Source organism: Anomaloglossus baeobatrachus, chromosome 4 (genome assembly GCF_048569485.1).
Source record: "Anomaloglossus baeobatrachus isolate aAnoBae1 chromosome 4, aAnoBae1.hap1, whole genome shotgun sequence".
Classification (NCBI taxonomy): domain Eukaryota; kingdom Metazoa; phylum Chordata; class Amphibia; order Anura; family Aromobatidae; genus Anomaloglossus; species Anomaloglossus baeobatrachus.
Genome location: NC_134356.1, coordinates 230,726,468 through 230,743,944, shown reverse-complemented (window position 1 = coordinate 230,743,944; position 17,477 = coordinate 230,726,468). Strand labels below are relative to the sequence as shown.

At 42.5% G+C, this 17,477-nt stretch overlaps 1 protein-coding gene across 1 annotated transcript in view; it reads right to left on the bottom strand.

Annotated features, from left to right (window-relative positions):
* Nucleotides 1-17,477, bottom strand: part of TXNRD1 (thioredoxin reductase 1) — a 168,201-nt gene that overhangs the window by 28,815 nt on the left and 121,909 nt on the right. Inside the window, exon 4 of the mRNA XM_075344732.1 lies at nucleotides 4,247-4,356. Coding sequence (XP_075200847.1) covers nucleotides 4,247-4,356 — 110 coding nt within the window. The remainder of the gene's footprint in view (nucleotides 1-4,246; nucleotides 4,357-17,477) is intronic.

Below are 17,477 nucleotides of genomic sequence, written 5' to 3'. Positions count from 1 at the left end.
TATTTGGTGAGTTTTTTACCTCAATATTTGTAACGCAATACTAGGAGTGGGTAATAAATACAGAAGTGGTGCATACAGTATGTTTCTAGTAGGCCTTGTGCACACGTTGACTTTTTGTAGAGTTTTTTACCTCAGTAATTATAAGCCAAAACCAGGAGTCGGTAATAAATGCAGAAGTGATGCCTGTTACTGTTGAGCGAGTAGTTAACTATTCGTACTCGCTATGCTGTTAGCGAGTACTGTCCGCTACTTGCATATTTGTTATGAATAGCGGGCACAATGTAAGCCAATGGGAAATACTCGCTAAATAACCTGAAAGCTGTACTTTTCGTGCAAGTAGCAAATAGTATGGCTTTCAGGGCTACTCGCTACTTAGCTAGTATTTCCCATTGACTTACATTCCACGTGCTACTCGTAACGAATATGCGAGTAGTGGACAGTACTCGCTAACAGCATCATGAGTATGAACAATTAAATACTCGCTCAACACTAGTGTCCATGTTTCTAGTAGGCCTCGTGCATACTTTGAGTGTTTGGTGAGGTTTTTACCTCAGTATTTGTAAGCCAAAACCAGGAGTGGAACAATAAGGAAAAGTATAATAGAAACACTGGCACCAATTCTGTATTTATTACCCACTTTTGGTTTTGGCTTACAAATACTGAGGTGTAAAAAAATCACTAAATACTCAAAGTGTGCACGGAGAATGAAGCCCTGCATCAGTGTTTTTTTAGGTTTTTTTATTTCAGTGCTGGAGTGATGCTTTAATTATATGTCCCCTGCCCCACTGTCTGATACTCACCTGTCGGCTTCTTCATCTTCTATTACTACCCCTCCAGTTGATCTCCTGTTATTTGTGACCTGCCGGCAGCTCCAGTGTTTATGTTGTGAACCAGAGATCACAACTCAATACAAGTCTATGACAGCCTCATTCTTGCTCTCATAGACTTGTATTGAGAGCTGGTGATGTAACTTCTGACTTCCAGTCAGTCAGAAATTATAATAATAAGATGGTGCCAGGGCAAAAAACAACACAGAAAAAAGGTGAAAATGCTGGAGGATCAGAATAAGACCAGACTCAAGTTTAAAGCACCACTCCAGTGCTGATAAAAATGCTGGAATGGTGCTTTAAAGAAAGATTTAATTTGTATTTAAAAAAACATACTATCCTGTCCTTCCCTGTTGTCTTTGTGGCTGGCCACCTGCCGATTTCAGTACAAGCTAGTCTTCTGTGGTTATGTCTTGTCCCATGAAACCACTGAAGCCTGTGATTGGCTGCAGTGTTCAAATGGGGCAGAGATCGACTAGGGACCTTGTAAGAAAGCTATGTAAGCATCAAGGGAGGTAAGGATGGTATGGGTTTTTTAACTTTACAGAATGCAGAGGTTTTAGTAAGGGCTTGTAACTCAGAAGTAAAATGCCAAACAATTGGGGTATATTCTGGATTATGATTTTCCCATTGAACTCTATGGGAAAAATCTAAAAGAAAACCAAATCTGAATGGCAAAAAAAATGCATGCTGGGAGTTTAAAATCCGCATAGTATGTCATTTTATGTGCAGAGTATGAATGAGAATTTTTAACGTTTGTGGCTAATATAAAATGCTGTGAATTTTATTTTGCCAAATCCAAGAACAGAGCATCTGTGCTGATTGAACATCACCTTTATCTGTCACCTTAGTTCCCACAATCCACTGCCCTCTGTTAACAGGAAACTAATAGAAATCTAGAGATGAATGAAAAACTAAGTACTTCAAAGCCGCCACAGGATTAAAGAGGTTGGCCAGTACTTTAACATTGATGGGCTATCCTAAAGTCCCGTTACACGCTACGATTTATCTGACGATCTCATTAGCGATGTGACACGTCCAGATCGTAGTTACGATTTGCCGAGATCGCACATAGGTCGTTTATTAGTGGTCACACGTAACGATCTCACAAGCGACGCAAAATCGTTCAGCGATATATTGTTTGACCAAGGCGGTCGTGTGGATGTTGTTCGTCGTTTGCAGGGTGTCAAACGTACCAATATGTCTGCTGCGTTCCAAACAATGAACAATATTTTGAAAGTGAACCACGTGTCAATGATCAACGATTTTCAACCTATTTGCGATCGTTCAGAGTCGCATGTAGGTGTCACACGCAACGACGTCACTAACGATGCCGGATGTGCGTCACGGAATCCGTGACCCCGACGACATATCGTCAGATAAATCGTAGCATGTAACGCTGCCTTTAGGATAGGTCATCAATGTCTGATCAGCTGGAGTTTTGACAACCGGGACCCCCCGCCGATCAGCTGCTCGTGGTGCCACCGGCAGCAACAGGCGGCTGGAAATGCTCAGTTCCGGAGCTGCACATCAACTGATAGTGCCCACGGCCAGGTGCTGCACATCCGCCTCCCATTGATTTAAATGGGAGGTAGATGTGCAGTACAGAGTGCAGCAACTATCAGAAGACGGGATAGCTCTGGAACTAATCATAAAGCTAGGCCATCAATGTTATTGTAGTGGCCAACCTCTTTAAGTAAGAATTACTCAACCTTTTATATAAAATTTAAGTGCAATATGTTGAAAACTGTTTAACAGAGTTTTCTTTTAGGGTAACATTTAGTGGGTCTAAACCAGGGGCAAAGATACAATTGGTACAACCTATGCAACCACACATGGGCCCAGGAGATAAGGGGGCCCATTTTCTCCTCTAAAGCAGTAAGTAGCTTCTATCACAGACACATAAACTGGCACGTTATGAACAGCTATTGAAATATTCAAGGTCTATATACAGTTCTCACACATTTTATGTGTTAAAGATGAGCAAAGCAAAGATAATGGATAAATAGAGAGACAGATGATATATAGATACAAGATAAATAGATAGATTGATTGTACAGCTACTTAGCCAAATAAAAAAAAACCAAAAACAAGTGGGGTCCCCCCGTGTTTGATAGTCAGCAAAGGTAAAGCTGACTGCTGTATCAGGCTTGGAAGATCCATGGTTCCACTTCTGTTTATGTCCACTTCAGATAGGTGTAGGGGTGGACATACCATTTGGGCATCGGGTGAAGCCACACAAGAGCCTAAAGGGTAAAGAGGTCCTTAAAGGGACAGACATACCATTGGGGCATCCTGTGCAGCCAAATGGGGGCCCAAAGGGTAAAGGGGCCCACGCAGGGGCAGATATACCATTGCGGCATCCTTTGCAGCCACACAAGGAACCAAAGGGTAAAAGGTTCACTACCATCTCCAAAGCAGCAAACAGTTTCTGTCCCAGACACGTTGGATTGTAGAGCGCTCATATACTGTTCATGCACAGGACCCTCTTTTGTCTCTTTCTGCCCATCGACTGTAACCTATTATAGATTTTGTCTCTAGAATCCATTATACAGTACAATGCAAGTGACACCGCTTTCAGTGCAAATGTTTTAGAAAAATATCTTTTGAATGTAAAATTAACAGTTACCATTTTTTATAGCTTTGAGTATTCGCACTTCACCTTGTGTAACCACAGTCTATACCATTAACTAGTCTTCTTGACAAGTATAGTACATACTGATGCAACAAAAAAAGGGAACTTTTTAGCCTCTGGTCATACTAACATCATGGCTTCTATCGTACCAGATGCGCTGGATCCATTTTTAAAGGATCCCTATGAATCCTAACAATCAATATTAACATATTGGTCTTGTAGGTTTAGGGGCTCTGTTTTCCTTACTATTAAGCATACCGGTATGAATAATGGAAATCAAAAAACATTTTGTCTAAGAAAAGTATTAATTGAATTAAAAATAAAAATACGATATTGTAATAATCTGACAATAAATTTTGAGTTACTTTGTATCTGTGGGTATCGTTTCAAGATTCCCTGGATTTCCTAGACTTTCTTACTGAGAGTCATATTCATGTGATTTTATTTATTTTTTCTTTTCTTACTCATCTTCTATCTTTCTTTTCTGTTTGCTCTCATTGCTCCTTTTCATCTCATTTCCTTTTACAGAGATGCCAGGAGTGAAAGGCGAGTTTTTGCCACTCCTAATTGATGCTTCATGACAAGTCAGTTATATTGTAAAATTGTTTTTAATATTATCCTATATCTCAATATATTGTTTTTCTAGTCTACGGAGATGCCTTCCCTCTCCGGAGACTCTATTATCACACTTTCTTGGCATGTAAATCTCTTATTCATAAAATCAATAAAAAAAATTAAACATAATCCATAATATAAATACATCCCATCGTTAAATGCAATGTACCTGTATAACATCAGTGTAATCGCCAATGAGCTTCTCCTTCACAAAAACATTGGGTAACGCTGTCTCCATGGTATATTTATACAGCTCCTTTTCAAGGCTCTGTCCGTTCTCTGTGAAAAGAAATCATATGTGACATGTTCATTTATAAGGTGTACTTTCAAGATGAGCAAAAAGGGAGGGACCAGTTATTTCACAACCACACCATTTCTAATGCTTCCTCTGTCTCCTTACTATTCCAAACGTGTGAGTAACCATGACTTGCAAACTTCACAGGTACCGGAAGGGAAACAAGGACATTCCAGGTGATGTATTGCGGAAAGCCAAAAACTATTTCTAAGGGAACTAAATAAACAAATTTAAAACTTCCTTAGCTGTTTGTTTTCGTGATAAGTGCTATTAACAGTCATTAACTAAAACCCTACTTTGTCCTAAAATTACAAATCATTTCTATATAGGCAGGATTTACACCAGGGGTCCCAGTGTTTCACTCGGGAACCACATGTGGCTCACAGCCCTGTGATGTGTGGCTCGCGGCTGCTTGTGGTTTTGTTGCATTTGTGCCGCCCCCGTGCCAGCAGTCGGGCTGCTTGGATCCGGATCCACGATGGTTCGAGGGGTGTCTGGACCCGGGGGTCGTGCGGCCACTCAAATGAAGGGGGTATTTACAGGGGATTGTGTTAAAGTTCGTGACGTGACCCATGGTATGTGGTAATGTGGAGTACCACCGCTGCAGTTGGGAGTACCCGGGGGCGATGGAATGGGGCAGCCAGGTGTTAGAGCCCTCCTCGGGTAGGAGGAATGCCCCGGGACTCGGTAATGGTGTCTGGGGAGTGCCGTTGGGTGCATAGGGGGTTACTTTCGTACTCACTGAGTGCAGTAAACTGACACTGACAACTGGATCAACCAAAGTTTTGGATACCGCTGCCGCTGAGGGGAGATAGTTTGGGTCCCGTCCCCAATGGTGCTGCCTGGTGGTCTGTGACCTTCCTCCTGGCACTAAGTTCACTTCTCTGTTGGTCCCGGTAGTATGGAACTAGTCAGGTCCCGCTCCCCAGTATGGCTAACTGTGGGAGCTTGCTCTCAGGGTTCACGCTTGGGATTTTCTGGACCGTTTTTGTGGAAAGTCCTATCCCCCTCGTTGCACTAGTACCCCGATTTTGGAGCGGGTGGAGAGCGGATCTTGAAGGCTCCGTTCTCGTCGGGTAAATTGTCAGGTTGCCTAAAGCTACTCCCTGATCTAGGGTCCACATACTCCGTCGTGCCCTGGTCCCAGCCCGGTGATAGTACAAGGCCACCGGCTGTCCACCTTGACAGTTCCATGCCCCTTGTCATGATCCCCTGTGACCGGGGGTCCAGCTCCTACCAGGTCCAGACCACCGCCTGCTACCTAGGTGTCTCCAAGGGCTCCTTACCTCCTCTCTCCTTCACTTCCCACACTCAACTCTCCACTCACGGACACTTCTGACCTCCGCTTACCAACCCCCCAAGTGGGGGACCCTATTCCACTCAGGCCGTCCACTGTTGTGTCTGGTGGGTGTGGTGCAGAGTGTACCTTTGGACTTTAATCAGCTGATGTAGGCAACACCATGTAGTTGGGGACCCACAACCAAGGAGGAGGCGGATATTGCATGGGAGGGCAGATTGTGCAATTCACTGTGACTACCCGATAGTCCAGGGGCGTCACACATTCGCACCAGGTCTACCAACCAGTTATGACAACAAGGTCTCCAGATGGTGAATTTTATGACTAGCTTTGCCCAATAGAGCTGATCTGGATGCACATATACTGACAATGGTTACAGGAGGACAAATAAATATTGTAAGTTGGAGATAAGATGATACTGTTAGACAGAGGGGAGCTTGAAGCTGGATAGAAGAGTGTGGTGAGAGTGCCTGATACAGAAAGCCAACTAGGGGTAAGGTGGTTGCAAGTTCCTCAGATGTAAGATTACTGCCTAAGGCTACGTGCGCACTGGGAAATGGAATTTTCTTGAGAAAATTCCGCATGCTCTCAAAGATTACCGCACCTGCGGTAAAAAACCGCGGCAAACCGCACCCGAAAACCGCATGCGGTTTGCCGCGGTTTGCTGCGGTTTTACCGCGGTATTGTTCGCGGTATTGCCGCGGTTTTGCCGCGTGCGGGTTGGTACATGTGCTTATTGCATTCAATGCAATAAAGCACATTGAAAAAAAAGAAAAAAAAAATAATTTCCTTCTTAGATAGTAGATAGATAGATAAAGAGACAGAAGAATAGATAGAGGGATAGATAGATAGAGGGATAGATAGATAGATAGATAGATAGATAGAGGGATAGATAGATAGACAGATGAATAGATAGAGGGATAGATAGAGGACAGATCGCTGCATTTCCCACGGTCGGCAGTGAGTTCACATTACCGGCCGTGGGAAATGACCGGTAATTACCTCTGCTGTCTGCTGCGAGGCTGCATTCATTCAGCGCTGTGTCAGTCACGGCTGGATGTAAGCAGTGCAGGACCTGTGGATTATGCTGGAGCTGTGGATTACGCCGGAGCTTTGTTGCGGGAGGGGTTAATAAAAGGGTGAACGAGGCTTGTTTGTGTTTTATTTAAAATAAAGGATTTTTCTGTGTGTTTTTTTCACTTTACTTACGGGTTGATCATGTCAGCTGTCACATAGACGCTGCCATGATCAAGCCTGGAGTTAATGGCGGTGATCCACCACCATTAACCCCTTGTATTACCCTGACTGCCACTGCTACACAGCGGCAGGAAGAGCCGGGGACACGCCGGTACTGCCGCATAATGCATGCGACAGTGCCGGGGCAGCTGCGGCTGATATTCTCGGCTGCGGGAGGGGGAGTGAGGCGGGGGACATTAACCCTGCCCCTCTCCCTCCCCAGCCTGAGAATACCGGGCCGCCACTGTGTGCTTACCTCGGCTGGACGGTAAATATACAGTGGAGCCCACGTGTTTTGTTTTCTATATTTCCGTTTTCTTTCTATGTGTGTTCTATGTGTCTGTGTCTATGTGTTCTATGTCTGTGATGTCTGTGTGTGTGTGTGTCTGTGATCTGTGTGTGTTTACTCTCTGCACGGCTTCCTCTTCCTGTAATGACATCACTTCCCTGCAAAACCGCAAGCAAGCGATGTACATTACCGGAGGTAAACCGCGAAATACCGCAGGGAATAACGCAGGAAAACGCAGTGAACCGCACAGAATTTGCTGCCTGCGTTATTCCCTGCGAGATTTCACGATTACATTGGCGTCAATGGAGTGAAATCCCGCAGCGACGTGCGGAAAAGAATTGACATGCAATTGTTTTTGCTGCGGGAATCCCGCAGCAAAACATGCAGCTGTCAAAATCCGCCTAGTGCGCACAGGATTTTTTTTTCCCATAGGTTTTGCTGATGATTCACTGCAGAGATGTTATGAACATTTTCTGCAGCGAAACATGCAGCAAATCCGCAAAAAATGCGCAGCAAAATCCGGCACATAGCCTTAAGGAGGAAGAGGGACTAAATCTCAGTGTGCTGCTTGTGAGGAAGCTTTGCCTGTCATCACACCACTGGAAATGGTGGATTCTAATTGCTGCAACAGTGGTGGGTGGGAGTGGTGGATGTGTTTCGAAATCATCTCAAAAAGTTGAATGTGGCTCTCAAAGTAAGAAAGGTTGGTGGCCACTGAATTAGTCCAACATAAAGCAGGTATCAAATTTATATGTAACATGAGGAGCCAATCAACAATAAAGCCAGAGAGTGTTCAATATAAAGAAGTACTTCTGTCAGGAAAGTTCTCTTTGTGCTTTCTAAAATCCATGTGCACACCATATGCACACAGACACCAACACATAGTCCCTGTGGCACTGTGCTAATGGGATCTCCATGTATTGTCATAGGGTGCCTCTGCGATCTGCCTGTTTTTAAACTAAACAGATAGACTGTCTGATCTTCTTTTTATCTATTTACTTAGGAATGAATCATTTAAAAACACATGAAGTTCTAGTGGAGCTCTGAAGTACAAATAATGTTTCCAGTGTGTCATCCGTTTTTTACGGACATCCATAAATTTTAATGTTCGGGTCTGATCCTCAAAAAGAATGATCATAAGATACGCTCTTAATCTCATGTACCGGAGACATGGATTCATTTTTAAACCCCTCAGCTCCAAGCCTGTTTTCACCTTCCTATCAAGGCCAAATTTTACAATTTTGACAGTATCATTTCATGTTATAATAGCTCTGGAACGCTTCGATGAATCCCAGTGAATCTGAAATTGTTGTTTGATGTTTCTATTTTATGGTAGTGGGAAATTATGGTCGCTATAATATATGTTTATGAAAGTATTGAAAATTTTACAAAAAAATGGGTAAATTTTGCAACTCTTTAACTTTTCATTTTTATGCCCTTAAACCAGATAGTTATATCACACAAAATCGTTAATAAATAACATTTACAAAATGTCTATATAACATAAGCATGATTTTTTAAATATTATTTTTTCTTTGTTAAGAAACTTAAAGGCTTAAAAGTTTATCAGCAATTTCTCACTTTTCCAACAAAATTTACAAAACCAATTTTTTTAAGGGACTATGAATAAATTACATTGGAAATTACTTTGAAGGGCCTATGTGACAGAAAATACTCAAAAGTGACACCATTTAAAAAACTGCACCCCTCAAAGTGCTCAAAACCACTTTTAAGAAGTATATTACCACCGATACCCCATATGTGTTGGAAAACTACTGTTTGGGCACACAGCAAGGCTCATAAGGGAAGGAGCGCTATTTGAATTTTGGAGTGTAAAATTGGCTGAAGTAGATAGCAGACTTCGTTTTGCATTTGTAGAGTGCCTGATGTGCCTAAATAGTAAAAAAAAAAAAACCCAAGTTAACCAATGTTTGAAATTATTCCTCTTAAGGAATTTATCTACAGGTATGGTAATCACCAGAATGTTATAACATGAAAAGGAAAAAATACTGTTTTACCACAAAAATGTTACTTTAACCCCACATTTTTTCATTTTCATGAGAATAGCAGGAGAAAATTGACAGTGAACTTATTGTGCAATATCTCCTGAGTAGAAAGATACCCTATTTATGGTGGAAAGCTACTGTTTAGGCGCATGGGATAGCCTGAAGGGGAAAGAGCGCTATTTCAATTTTGGAGCGTCATTTTGACTAGAAAAGATTGCTGATGTTATGTCGCATTTAAATATCCCCTGACATGCTAAAACAGAAACTTCCCCCATAAGTGTACCCTTTCTGGAAACTACACCTCTCAAAGAATTCATCTAGGGGTGAAGTGAGCAATTTTAACCCTCAAGTAATTTACGGATTTGTATAACATTGCGCTGTGAAAATAAATAATATTTTTCCACCAAAATGATTCTGTCATGAACCAGGACCGGTATTCCCCATTCCAAAGTTTCTCACACCCGGCCTGGTCATGTCAGGTGTTAACTGCCATCGGCCTTGTTCTGGTTTCAGGAGACACTATATCTGGGCACTGAACCAGCATTCCAATGCTGGTTATAGTTTTGTTCTGCAGCTTGTGACTGGCTCCGGTGAGATTTCCTGTTTGATCTGACTCCTAGTTACCGTGCCCTGACTTGTACCCTCCCCCGTTCGTCCGTCTCTCCCATTCTCTGACTTCCCGCTCCTGTCATTTGTTTACCCATCCTGGTTCATCCTCTTCCCATGTTTGTGTCTCCTCACCCTCCGGTCTTGCCTTCTGTTCCTTGTGCCCTTTGTGTTCCCCTCTGCATACCTGATCTCCCAGCATCTGACCTCGGTTCTGTTTTCTGACCTTATCTTGATTTTCCCTCTGCACTTACTTGACTTCCCAGCTAGACCCTGACTGCTTGACTACTCTATTGCCCCCTGGTGGTTCACCTGTGAACTGCCTTCTGAAGTTACTTTGCTGTACTTCAGCCTCCCTTCTGTTACAGTGTTACTTTTACTCTCCTTCACTAAAACTGTGTGTGATGTGTGTATGACTCAATGAACCTATGTTGTCAGAGAAAAAAAGGACAGCACACAATGTGAATACAGCTGTAGCCTGTGCATATCAAGTCAATATGCTCAATTAGTGATGGCAGCATTGATCTGGCAATGCCATCTCCTGTTTCTACATTCTTTGATGCTGACTTGAACAGTATGCATTATTTATAAATTAATGTCATTTAGTCAAATGACCTCAGCAACATGGCTATCTCTGCAGAAGAAAAGTTAAAAGTATTCATTTTATGCAGGTTCCCTCTGACATCCAGTCGCTGATAGGCAGCTTTCTCCATGTTACTGGGTCAGTTAGAACTAGAATGCTATTTAATCAGCAGATGGAGAGTCCCGCATATCCTCACTACATCAGACACTTTCTATGCAGAACCTGCCGCACTGCTATGAGTCTATACAAATTACACCATAATTATAAATAATAATAAATAACACACTGTTCAATACAGAGTGCCTACAAATACAACATGCAGGACAGCAAGAAGTAGCTCACAGGTTCCCCTTAAGGGTTTGCCCAGAATTTTTTTGCTTATTTAGCTATAAAAATAAGACAGCTTTAAATTACATGTTTTTGAAAAAAAAGATCAATTTCTTTCCTATTGAACATTGAAGTTTAGTATAAAGACACAGATCCAGCAGTATGATTGTAGCTTTACCTACACATTAAAATTTAAGCCATCAATCTGAAAAATGAATGACATCCATTTTGATTACATGTGCTTATTAAATGGGACAAAAATGTATCAAAAAAAAAGACAGTGCGGCACTAAATCCACATTCACTGCTCCTCATTCATTTTTAATTAACGCAGTGCAACAAACAGGTCATGACAGAGACTGAGAAAACACCTGTGATACAACACTCTTCATTAAGGCACATGTAGTAACTCCAGAATAGAAGAAGAAAGGAGGTGGCACTCACCAAGTAAAAATCTTCGTTTATTCTTTAAAAATAGACATCAAAAAGCAGGCAGGGATGCGGGGGGCGTCAGAGACTATGGTGGCCGTTTCGTGCTCACGGGCGATTCGTCGGGTTCAGACTTCACACACCAAGAGCAATACGGCCACAGATCCAGGATCCAGGATGTGGGGCACCTGAAACAATGGATACAGGAGGGCTGTGGTAGCATTTCTTCTGTGGTATTTCTCTCAGTGTGTCAAGAGTAGGAGAAGAGAATCGCATTGACAATGCAACACAATGGTCAGCACTTTGAGCACTTCCTTTAGTGGGTTACTGTCATTGTTCCATGTCACAAACGTGTCAATAACTTGATAATGAATAAAGCTACCTTAAAAAAGAGCACACTATTACATTTCTTGTTTAATTCTCTATGTGTTTGATGTGTCACATGACCCCCTTCCCGTTGAAAAAATTAAAGTTGAATTCAAAATGGTGGCTTTGCTTATGGCCACCATGGGCGTTACTCGACCTGAAATGTTTGGCCCCTCCCATGTACTAATATGACTCAAATGGTAAAGTGATATCAGCAACCACTTCCATTGTATCAGGGTGTATCCATACTTATGGCCCACCCTGTATAATGCACCCCATATTGCTCAACATAATATAATGCAGCCTCATATTCCTCCATATAGTGTTATGAAACTCCCATTGTCCTCTATATAGTGTTATACAGTCCCTATATTCCTTCATATAATAGTATAATGAACTCAATATTCCTCCATATAATATAATGCACCCATATTGCTCCACATAATATAATGCAGCCTCATATTACTCCATATAATAGTATGCAGCCCCCATATTCCTCCATATAGTGTTATGCAGCCTCATATTCCTCCATATAGTATAATGCACCCAATATTCTTCCATATAATATAATGTACCCCATATTGCTCCACATAATATAATGCAGCCTCATATTCCTCCATATAGTATTATGTAGTCCCATATAGCATTATGCAGTCCCCAAATAGTATTATGCAGCCCTCATATAGTATTATGTAGCCTCCTCAGCATATCCACTGAGCTGCCACTCTGCAAATCTAAGCACAGCAGCGCACAGTAGTGATGTCATTCCGCTCTGCTGTGTTGAACTGCAGAGCGTCGCAGCCACAGCGGGAGAATAGTGAGAGAGGGAGTGTACTGCTCATTCTCTCATCATTGCTTTCAATTTTTTCGGCAACTGCACCACTCCACTCCCCCCAGCAGTCCAGGGCCCTGTCACTAGCCTGGGTGTGCTGGGTGCTGACAACAGCCCTGGCTGGCAGGAGCGATCTATGACCATTTTCTTGCTGGCAAAGATCGGCACTAGGCAGAACAGGCAGGTAGTTAGCAACTACCTGAGTATTCATGCTCAGGCACATTGTAAGATTAAAAAAAGGTCCCCAATATCCCTTTAATTCACAAAGTTCACCTGTTCCAGAGAATTTCCTTTAATAGGATGTTAATTCAATTTGCACCAAATTGATTTGAGTAACTGTGATATATGATATAGTATTATAACATAAAAGATAAAAGTAATAATTTTTTGGGCTAAATATGGAAACCCTAGAAGAATTACATTAGTGATCAGAATTGCTGTGATTTTATAGTATGTTAGGTTTCTTAATGTATTATTTTGCACATTTTTACAACTCTGTAAATTTGTATAAAAAGCATGCATTATGAAATTTAAAAATACTATACTAGAAGCCGCCATTAAGATTTTTTTCAATTCTCTGAACAGTAAACTGTCAGCCATGATACCCACATCACAGTGTATAGGGCAGAGCAGGTCCATGCACTGCTGCCTGGCAGGTGCCACCTGAGGGTTTCGTCACCTCTGAATCACCTACACACTGCCAACTGCCTTTTACTTTCAACTGTCGATGGAGGTGATAGGACTGAAGTCTACAAACGGGAAGACATTTCTGAGAATGACATTCACTGGACATGGAGGAGAGAGTGAAGAAAAGAAGAGAAAAGAGAACAGGAAGAGAAAAAAGAACAGCGATACCACTGGATCCAAGAAAATCTCAAAGAAGAGGAGGGAGGCCAAAGACATTGGATTTGAGGACAAAGAGTCAACACCTGGATGCAGCGGAGACCCCGGAACATCCAGCTCCTACCCTGAGCTTAACATTAGTCACTTCAACATCCACAACATCTTTGGTAGGGGCAGCTTTGGCAAAGTGAGTATTATATATTTTTTCTTTGTAAAACTAGATTTTCCACTTTACCTCCATCAGTTTTCCTCTGTAGGTAGATATTCATTGAAATGTTCTTCTAGAGGATGACTGAAAAAATCCAGACACTCCCCTGCCCCATGAACACTTTGTATTTCACATATCGGCATATCTTATCACCATAGTTAGGTGTAGTGCTGCTATAAATGGGTATTCTGATTAATTGAAGAACTGATCTCTGGGATTACATCTGTGGGGAGTGGTGGGACATGGTTTATTTCCTTATACTGGTCTATATAAGCTATTATCAGGATACCATATATACTTTAACCTCTATGTTTCATTATCAGCTGCACATTGATAAAAGATCAATATGGACCCCAATCAGCTCAAAGACTCATTCAGTGTTTGTCCTATTTGTACCCATATAATAATAGTCAAATAACCCATTAAGATTTCTCCATACAGGATCCAAGAATCAGACAGTTCATTATGCCGATTGCTTAGCTTTGCTCTACTATAAGGTCCTTGTTACTGAAAGTTTCACAATCCACTTAATCCACCGGTTTCTTGTGCAGTAGATAAACCAGCTGATTTCCACCTTCCATGTACATTTTCTAAGCATTCTCTATTAATTTCTTCAGGTGGTCCTGGCATCAGTCTCCGGCCGAAACATTCACATGCATGTAAAGATCTTCAACAAAAAAGAGGGCAACACAAACATCATTATGAGAGAGCGGCGGATACTCCTAGCGGCCAGAGGCTGTCCATTCGTATGTCACATGGTATGCCGCACAACAGTCTCTGAAACATGCATATTTCGTCATGGAGTATCTGCCTAGTGGCAGCCTGAAGGCTTTGATTAACATGTGCGGCTGCTTGAACACTGACAATGTAAGGTGAGAAAAAAGGAAGTTATACCAAAAAAATAAAAGTAGAGGTTGGGATGTAGCTGAGCCCGGAATGGAAGAGTATGTAGTCCATGTGAGAGGGAAGGGGGATGATGACATTGATACTACACTCTGTTCTCTCCATCACATTCTACACAGCAGAGATAGTATGTGGCCTCCAGTTCCTCTTTTTATTTCAAATCTGTTTTATTGATGAAACTGTTGTCAACATACAAACATATCATTTGTGCAATTACAATACATAAACATCATTTTCTCAATGCCGGGATAACATCCAGAAATTGTTACATTACTAAATTTCTTGGAATTCTTCAAATTATCTTTGTGCTATTACCATACACCCACTTATAAATTATAGGTCAGAATTCCCACTTCTTTTGACTTCCCGTATCCTAATATACTCATTCTCCTTGTATGTCTATTGTCTTATGAATTATTGATAAATCTTTTCATATAAAAAATGAAACTAGAAAAATGCAGATTAATGTTGAGAAAAGAAAGAAAGAAGAGGAAAGATATAAGCATAAAGAAGAGGAAATTAGAGAAAAGGGGGGAGAGGGGGGGAAGCAAGAAAAGAAAAGAAAAAAAAAGGGGGGGGGGAGGAATGAGACTCTCCACCGTTTCTCAGTTCAAAAAGCTCGCCAAACTCTCCACAAACTCTGGGGACTCCATGAACATAATCCATGGTCTCCAAACTGTAGTAAATTTTTCTGTGTTCCCATTTAGTTCTGCTGTCAGCTCCTCCATTCTCTGGAGGTTTGTCATCTCCTCCAACCAATCCAGCACCGTAGGGCATCTAGTCTGTTTCCAAAATCGTGGGATAATCATATGGGCAGCCGCCAGGCAAAATCGCAACATGTCCCTTTTTTGTGTTTTAATAGCTCCTGGGAGCATAGAAAGAAGAGCAACCTGGGGGGATTTTTCTATTTCACCTCCGCTCATCTTTTTGTACAGGTAGAACACTGAGTCCCAAAAGGGTTGCAGCTTAGTACAGCTCCACCATATGTGTAGCATTGTACCTGTGTCTGTGCCACACCTCCAGCACACATCAGACACAGAGGGAAATATAGCATGTAATTTAGTCGGGTAATGGTACCACCTTGTGAGAATTTTATAACTTTTCTCTTGAGCGGTGCACGCCAAGGAAAGCTTGTGGGTCCACAGGTACGCTCTGCTCCAGTCGTCCTCTGGAATATCCTCTCCCAGTTCCTCTCCCCACCTGCAGACAAAGTGAGGTTTATCCACCCTATTTCTCTGGTTCAGCATTTTATAAATGAGTGAGATGCCATGTCCAGGTGATGACCCCTGTAAAAATATTTTCTCAAAAGGAGTAGGGGGTGTCTTCATCCTTTTCTCCCTGTCCTGGTACGAGAGGAAAGATTTCAACTGCATATATTCCATCCAGGAAATCTCTCTCCCTGTGGCCTGCATGGAAGTATAAGTTGGTAGGGTGTGTCCCTGGAGCACGTGACAAAAACGGGTATCATCCGCCCGAGTAAATCCCCCGAATCTATGGGAGTGGAGTCCTGGGGGGAACTTCTTATTATCGAATACGGGGGTAAGTGGGCCCTGCTCCTGAGAGAGAGATCCCTTTTTTATCTCTCCATTAGAGTTGAGCGCGGTTCGTGGTTCGTGGTTCTCCAGTTCTAGGCTCGAGTGATTTTGGGGCCTGTTCTAGATCGAACTAGAACTCGAGCTTTTTGCAAAAGCTCGATAGTTCTAGAAACGTTCGAGAACGGTTCTAGCAGCAAAAAAACAGCTAAATCCTAGTTTGGTTTCTGCTGTAATAGTGTAAGTCACTCTGTGAATCACACTATTATGACATTTCAGTGTATAGTGTGCGTGAACAGCGCCTTCAGATCACTGCTGTTTGTATAATGGCGATCGCCATTTTTTTTTTTTTTTCTTGTCTTCCTTCCCTAAGCGCGCGCGTCTTGTGGGGCGGGCCAGCATGTCAGCCAATCCCAGACACACACACAGCTAAGTGGACTTTGAGCCAGAGAAGCAACGGCATGTGTGATAGGATGTCCATGTCACATGTCCCTGCATTATAAAACCGGACATTTTCTTCCAGGACGCCATTATCTGCCTTCTGCGTCTTTGGTGTCAGACATCACTGTCGCAGCTCCGTCCTCCTGAGTCCTATAGCCGATACAGCTGTATGCGCTGCATACACAGCGTTAGACAGCATAGGGAGAGTACTTTATAGCAGTCCTTTTAAGGGCTCAAACCGGCAGGGTCAGAGTTAAGGTGACAGGTCCTGAAAACAGCGCCAGCGTCTGTGCAGCCAAGGTCAGGGATTTCCTCCCTGCATTTCACCATTAGGAGGGAATAGAAAGGCAGGCTTCCATTCCTCTACCCAGAGCACCACAATCCTGCCACTGTACCCTCTTGTCCTCTGCACACTCCAACTAATTATAACTAAGCCATTATACTAGCAAACACTCAGTGTACCTAGTGGCATCCTATACGTGGCTATTGGACTTTGCTATAGTCCCACTAGTGCCAAGACATTTGCAGAGCGCATCTGCCTGCGTTGCACACTCCAACTAATTATAACTAAGCCATTATACTAGCAAACACTCAGTGTACCTAGTGGCATCCTATACGTGGCTATTGGACTTTGCTATAGTCCCACTAGTGCCAAGACATTTGCAGAGCGCATCTGCCTGCGTTGCACACTCCAACTAATTATAACTAAGCCATTATACTAGCAAACACTCAGTGTACCTAGTGGCATCCTATACGTGGCTATTGGACTTTGCTATAGTCCCACTAGTGCCAAGACATTTGCAGAGCGCATCTGCCTGCGTTGCACACTCCAACTAATTATAACTAAGCCATTATACTAGCAAACACTCAGTGTACCTAGTGGCATCCTATACGTGGCTATTGGACTTTGCTATAGTCCCACTAGTGCCAAGACATTTGCAGAGCGCATCTGCCTGCGTTGCACACTCCAACTAATTATAACTAAGCCATTATACTAGCAAACACTCAGTGTACCTAGTGGCATCCTATACGTGGCTATTGGACTTTGCTATAGTCCCACTAGTGCCAAGACATTTGCAGAGCGCATCTGCCTGCGTTGCACACTCCAACTAATTATAACTAAGCCATTATACTAGCAAACACTCAGTGTACCTAGTGGCATCCTATACGTGGCTATTGGACTTTGCTATAGTCCCACTAGTGCCAAG